The sequence below is a fragment of the Alosa pseudoharengus genome, unplaced genomic scaffold (genome assembly GCF_046254945.1).
Source record: "Alosa pseudoharengus isolate Yale_2024_CS ecotype anadromous, Long Island Sound unplaced genomic scaffold, YU_APseudo_1.1 YU_APseudo_1.1_scf_12, whole genome shotgun sequence".
Taxonomy (NCBI): Eukaryota; Metazoa; Chordata; class Actinopteri; order Clupeiformes; family Clupeidae; genus Alosa; species Alosa pseudoharengus.
This window is the reverse complement of record NW_027468587.1, coordinates 3,969,164-3,976,663: the sequence shown is the minus strand read 5'-3', so window position 1 is coordinate 3,976,663 and position 7,500 is coordinate 3,969,164. Positions and strand designations below refer to the sequence as shown.

Here is a 7,500-nt window from a genome sequence, read left to right as displayed (position 1 = left end):
TGCATGTGCGTGTGTGTGTATATGTGTGTGTGGTGCTATGGTCACTTGAGATGCATTCTGACTGTGCATTTTGCTTAGAAATGAATGGTTCTGGAGAGAAATGGGAGAATGTGTCTCTGTAGTGTCTGGTTAAACATAGAATGGGTGTGTTCTCTAACACACCCATGTGTTAGATGTGTTGTCTAAACCACAATCAAAAGTAAGCGAACAGGACCACATACCAAGCGCGCAGATGCTCATCAGGTACTTGTAATACAAGTACTACATGTCATTAGCTGACTGCTCTTGTAATACAAGTACTACATATGTCATTAGCTGACTGCTCTTGTCATAAAGCAACAGAGGATCTTGTCCAAGAGCCATGCTTTTTTTGTAGATTTTCACAGAAAAAGAAGCTCTTTGTAGGTTGGTTAATTGGCTTCTAATATTAATCCCCCATATCAAAGATAACTAAATAGGTCTGGGTCATGTTTGTGTGCATAAGGGCGAGTAGGAGTACAGTATGTCATACATCTGTATCATATGAGAGTCTACATTTGTGTATGTCATACAGTACTCTCTGTATCATGAGAGTCTACATTTGTGTATGTCATACTCTCTGTATCATATGAGAGTCTACATTTGTGTATGTCATACAGTACTCTCTGTATCATGAGAGTCTACATTTGTGTATGTCGTACTCTCTGTATCATGAGAGTCTACATTTGTGTATGTCATACTCTCTGTATCATGAGAGTCTACATTTGTGTATGTCATACAGTACTCTCTGTATCATATGAGAGTCTACATTTGTGTATGTCATACATCTGTATCATATGAGAGTCTACATTTGTGTATGTCATACAGTACTCTCTGTATCATATGAGAGTCTACATTTGTGTATGTCATACATCTGTATCATATGAGAGTCTACATTTGTGTATGTCATACAGTACTCTCTGTATCATATGAGAGTCTACATTTGTGTATGTCATACATCTGTATCATATGAGAGTCTACATTTGTGTATGTCATACAGTACTCTCTGTATCATATGAGAGTCTACATTTGTGTATGTCATACAGTACTCTCTGTATCATATGAGAGTCTACATTTGTGTATGTCGTACTCTCTGTATCATATGAGAGTCTACATTTGTGTATGTCATACATCTGTATCATATGAGAGTCTACATTTGTGTATGTCATACAGTACTCTCTGTATCATATGAGAGTCTACATTTGTGTATGTCATACATCTGTATCATATGAGAGTCTACATTTGTGTATGTCATACAGTACTCTCTGTATCATATGAGAGTCTACATTTGTGTATGTCATACAGTACTCTCTGTATCATATGAGAGTCTACATTTGTGTATGTCATACATCTGTATCATATGAGAGTCTACATTTGTGTATGTCATACATCTGTATCATATGAGAGTCTACATTTGTGTATGTCATACATCTGTATCATATGAGAGTCTACATTTGTGTATGTCATACATCTGTATCATATGAGAGTCTACATTTGTGTATGTCATACAGTACTCTCTGTATCATATGAGAGTCTACATTTGTGTATGTCGTACATCTGTATCATATGAGAGTCTACATTTGTGTATGTCGTACATCTGTATCATATGAGAGTCTACATTTGTGTATGTCATACAGTACTCTCTGTATCATATGAGAGTCTACATTTGTGTATGTCGTACATCTGTATCATATGAGAGTCTACATTTGTGTATGTCGTACTCTCTGTATCATATGAGAGTCTACATTTGTGTATGTCATACATCTGTATCATATGAGAGTCTACATTTGTGCATGTCGTACTCAGTGTGTATCTGATGAAGCTCAATCTTCTTTCGGTCCAGCTGCTCCTGCAGGTTCAGACACTCGTCCCGCGACTCCTCCAGCTCTGCCTTCAGGGTGGGGTCAGCCCTCACTGCCTGAGGACCCTGGGAAATGTAGTACAATATGACTTAGATCACTAAACACATTCAACACCAGGGGTGGGGTCGCCCTCACAGCCTGGGGACCCTGGGAAATGTAGTACAAAAAAGCACATCTTAATTCTTCAGTGAGAAATTTCCAGATTTGGATATATAGCATAGATATAATATAGCATAGATATAATATAGCATAGATATAATATAGGATAGATAGATAGATAGATAGATAGATAGATAGATAGATACTTTATTGATCCCCAAGGGGAAATTTAAGGCATAAAGGCTACCCAGGACACTACTGTTGCTAGTTTCGGTTGTTGTTTTTGTTTTGGTGTTGTTTTGGTGTTGGGCCCCAATAAAGGGAGCAGGTATTGTTGTTTATGTCCTCATTGAGAAGTTCCCTTCATTTTGGATCCTGGACTCTAGCGTTGTTTTTGTTTGTTGTGTGTTTCGTGGTTGTTGTTGTTGTTATTGTTGTTAGTCCCCCATGAGGCGCTTGGGTATTGTTCACGGTTTCTTAACAGAGACTGCTGGCACTGCGGGGCTTCTTGGACGAGCAGCTCTGAGGCTCTGCGGAGTGTGTGCCCGTGCCGTGTGTTTACCAAACCAAGAAAACAATGGCTCAACAGATTAGCTCTAGATTACACTTCAATTACCGTCCCAAACGCAGTAATCTCGGCGCACGAGAGCGGCTGCAATGGGGGGAAGCACCAGGATTAGACCGGGCTCAGCTGACAGACTCTGGGCCCAGGGGAGACTACAGAGGGGGGGGGGCTGAGGGTGGGGGGGTTAAGGTGCTGCTGCCTAATTAAGCACTGGCCAGACGTCTCAAAAGTCAGACATGGGTGGTGGGGTGTGGGGTATGGGGGTGTGGGGGTGTGTGTGTGTGTGTGTGTGTGTGTGTGTGTGTGTGCTACAGCCAGAAAAAAAACAAACTGATTAGTACAGTACGCTATGCAACTCCTCTGAGTATAAATTCACATTCAGTGGTACCAATAGAACTGACACTAGCCAACAATAAATCACTGCATAGCACTTACTGGACACGTTTTACTGTGATAATTTATGGTGTTCTCATAAAGGACTGTTCCACCTTTATAAATGTATAATACATTTGGATGTGCAGTACACTGGAGTAACAGGTATGTATTAGTCTGAGGCTAGAACAGTTAAGTGATATACTGACATGGTGGGAAAAAAGTCAATCTTGCGCATGATGCACTGCTGACAGCAAACTATATCAGTGCAAAAGGTAATCAGTCAAGTTCCATCTTTGTAGCAATTTCCTCTTACAAAAGACTGAGTTGTGCGTTGTACATTGATCAGTAAAATTAAAGTGAATTTGTTGTACCACTGCACCCATAAATCAAAGTGTCCTGTCCAATAAGGGATCGGCAGCTGCCATTCACCTCCATCAGCAGATCTGCAGACACAGACAGAGATGAAAGTCTGCGGTCGCTGCTGCCACCGCCACTGCAAGTGTCACCACTGCACTAACAGCGGTCAGATTTTGAAGGCCACTGTAAAAGTGCACACGTAGGGAGCCTTATTAGTGATGGAGAAGCTCTGAATAACTCCCCACACTGTCCAGGCACTTCATGAGGCTGATGCAGAGTGATGTAGTGCTCAGTAATGTTGGCAGGACACCCTTCTCGCCCATACACAACAACGACAGACTGATCTGCTCCGACAGAGCGTGCGTGAAAGGACAATGGGAACCAACTGTTACTGGCTCACAGCATAAAAAAAAAAGTAATTGATCGATTGGTTTGGTCTGATGGGTGTGTAAATAGTAATGGTAAGTGTCTGCGATCAACTGATTTGGGCTGATACTAATGTAAACGTATGCATGGATCGGTCAGGGCTGTGGGCTGTGTAAATGTATGCGGATGGGGATCTGTGATGTATTGGGTTGGGCTGATGGCAGTGTGTGCGGATGGGGATCTGTGATGTATTGGTTTGGGCTGATGGCAGTGTGTGCGGATGGGGATCTGTGATGTATTGGGTTGGGCTGATGGCAGTGTGTGCGGATGGGGATCTGTGATGTATTGGTTTGGGCTGATGGCAGTGTGTGCGGATGGGGATCTGTGATGTATTGGGTTGGGCTGATGGCAGTGTGTGCGGATGGGGATCTGTGATGTATTGGTTTGGGCTGATGGCAGTGTGTGCGGATGGGGATCTGTGATGTATTGGTTTGGGCTGATGGCAGTGTGTGCGGATGGGGATCTGTGATGTATTGGTTTGGGCTGATGGCAGTGTGTGCGGATGGGGATCTGTGATGTATTGGTTTGGGCTGATGGCAGTGTGTGCGGATGGGGATCTGTGATGTATTGGTTTGGGCTGATGGCAGTGTAATAAGGAGCATCCTTCACCCAGATGCTTGGCCCCGCCAGTGTTCCACGTCTCGCTCCCCTTCCACCTTCACAACACAGATTAATGTCTTTACACAACCATTAGCGCTCCACTGAGCGTTTCTACGTGTGTGTGCTGACGTGCAAGAGTGTGTGTGTGTGTGTGTACTCCTCTTTCTTACATTGTGTAAGTGTTTTGAAATTCTTCTATGTGTGCAAGTGTGAGTGTGTGTGTGTGTGTGTGCATGTGCGTGTGTGTGTGCGTGTGTGTGTGTGTGTGTGTGTGCCATTCTGTTAATTAGCGAGCAGGATAAGTGCCAGACTCCCCTCATCTTTAATAGTGCTCAGCTGCAGTGAGGGGGTCTGGATCGCTGCCAATCCATCAATACCCACCTGGCGGTGCCAACCCACTTACCCCCATACACACACACACCCTCACACACTCACTCTCTCTCAACGATTACCATGGTGCTCATTACCAGAGGGCACACGTCTGCTTCGAGTGCCCACTCTGCGAAAAACCCTCGCTCTCTCCCAGTTTCTCTCTTTCCCCCTCTCCATCTTTCTCCCTATCTACTTCCCTCTCTCTTTCCCTCTCCCTCTCTACTTCCCTCTCTCTTTCCCTCTCCCTCTCTACTTCCCTCTCTCTTTCCCTCTGTCTATCTTTCTCCCTCTCTACTTCCCTCTCTCCATCTTTCTCCCTCTTTACTTCCCTCTCTCCATCTTTCTCCCTCTCTACTTCCCTCTCTTTCCCTCTCTCCATCTTCCTCCCTCTCTCTCTCCCATTGTGGCCTAGTTCCTTGTTGTCAGCCTTAGTGTTTTCAGTCTTCAAATCTCAGCCTCAGTGAGGGAGCAGATTGCACTGAGTTTGAGGGGTGTGTGTGAGCAGCCTGTGCGCTGCAGAGAGAGCCGGCCTCACTATTCAGATAAGGCTTGATAAGGTGATGTAAGTCCACTGGCACGACGGTGTGTGTGTGTGTGTGTGTGTGTGTGTGTGTGTGTGTGATAAGGTGATGTAAGTCCACCGGCACGAGGGGTGTTTTCGGTACCGCTGGCTGATTATCAGCGTTGAAACGAATGAGCTCATGAAGCACGTCGTTCCAGTAAGAATGATAAAAGTGTCAGCATGACACACTTCATCTGTGCTGCTGCAACACTATCTTTTGGGCTTGAGCTGATTAATGTCAAGCAGCAACACGCTACTTTGCAAAGCAGAGAGGTTAATTTAGTAACATAGCCAACTGTCTTGCCGGAGCGCAGATAAACTGGCTACTGTGGCCCTGGGTGCTGTATTAACCCAGGGCCCCAGACAAGCTTAATGTGGCCCTGACTCTGCCACACAAAGCACTGTCTACAACCAACTGCCTACATCACATATTCAACATAGCAACGTATTCATATGTATTGCAAGTAGTAATAGGTGATTCTAGGTGTTGCATTCACGGCTGGCAGGCACTGGTTTTCAAATGGACACAGGGCCAAATTGCTCCGTTTGTTTGTAGGTGTAAATTATAAATTATAAAGCAACTATAATGTCAGTCCTAGACTATGGTGACATTGTGTATATGCATGCAGCCCCTTCCACTCTGAAATCACTTGATGCAGTTTATCACAGTTCACTACGTTTTATAACTGGAGATGGGTTTAAAACTCATCACTGTCAATTATACCAAAATGTAGGATGGTCTTCCCTCTATGATAGGAGGGAAAGGCACTGCCTCCTTTTTGTTTATAAGGCATTACTGGGAAAGTTACCTTTATACCTAACTTCTCTTCTGAACATAACATCAATCTGCCACAATACACGCTCACAGGGTTTTATATCTCTTCAAACTCCTCAAATTAAATCTGAATTTGGTAAATTAGCTTTTACATTTTTTGCATCAAATAAATGGAACAAATTGCAAGAGTTATTGAAATTAGATAGGTTTGTGTCACTAGACCAATTCAAGGGTATGATTGATGATATGGCAAAATGTTCTTGCTTTGACTGATATTTTAGACCTTTTATATCATTATTATTATTTATACATTGTCCTTTTCTTTCTATTTATTATTATTATTTTTATTAGATTTTTGTTATTATTATTATTATTATTATTATTATTATTATTATTATTATTATTATTATTTGCCTTTTGTATCTTTTATTGTTCTTGTTTTGTTGTTTTGATTATTGTTGTTGTTTTGTAACTCAGGGCATTGCTGTAAAAGAGCTTGATGCTCAGTCAATTTCTCCCTGAATAAAAAACGGTTGATGAAATGAGAGGCGCAACAGAGAAAAAAGTGTTCTGGATCCCAAAGATTCTAGAGCGCTCCAAGTGTTCCGGATCCCAAAGACTCTAGAGCGCTCCAAGTGTTCCGGATCCCAAAGACTCTAGAGCGCTCCAAGTGTTCCGGATCCCAAAGATTCTAGAGCGCTCCAAGTGTTCCGGATCCCAAAGACTCTAGAGCGCTCCAAGTGTTCTGGATCCCAAAGATTCTAGAGCGCTCCAAGTGTTCCGGATCCCAAAGATTCTAGAGCGCTCCAAGTGTTCCGGATCCCAAAGATTCTAGAGCGCTTCAAGTGTTCCGGATCCCAAAGATTCTAGAGCACTCCACCGGATACCGAGGAAAACAGAATATTAATGATACCCAACCCTGCTTGCATGGTATGTGCTTCCAAGAAAATGACAACCTACATATCCATCCTCAACAACGTCAAAGTTCATTTGAAAACAGCAGACGGCTAGCAACCTGCAGGAAGCTATTATGTAATGGGATTACTTTTTTGTGACAGGGAACTATATAGTGATTTTGTGGTTGCACAACATTACACTACAAGCTTATGCAGTTGAAGTGTGAATGCAAGGGGATTTGCCTACTGAGCCTTTGCTTACGGGTCTTTGTCAGGGTTTTAAGCCTCATGGAGTCAGGTTGTGTTTACTGGGGTTAAGAGGTGGGGATAAGAGGGCCTGTGGAAGGATGTGGAGGGGGGTTAATGGTGGGAAGTGACGGGTGTACCTTGAGAGGGTGTGTGTGTGAGTGTGTGTGTGTGTGTACCTTGAGAGTGTGGATCTTGTTGCAGAGCACTCGGACCTTCTGTTTGATGACAGCATCACTCTCTGTGCTCCTGAGAGAGGAGATAGGGGAGAGGGGATGAGTCATGCGCATACAAACACACACACAAACACTCGTTACCTCCCCTTGCACACAAACAAACACACACAC

The 7,500-nt window shown here is 43.4% G+C and overlaps 1 protein-coding gene across 1 annotated transcript in view; it reads right to left on the bottom strand.

Moving 5' to 3' along the window:
* cgna (cingulin a) overlaps positions 1-7,500 on the bottom strand; it is a 54,019-nt gene that overhangs the window by 27,133 nt on the left and 19,386 nt on the right. Inside the window, exons 6-7 of the mRNA XM_076279600.1 lie at positions 7,333-7,402; positions 1,821-1,945 (exon numbers count right to left, since the gene is read on the bottom strand). Of these exons, the coding sequence (XP_076135715.1) occupies positions 1,821-1,945; positions 7,333-7,402 (195 nt within the window). The remainder of the gene's footprint in view (positions 1-1,820; positions 1,946-7,332; positions 7,403-7,500) is intronic.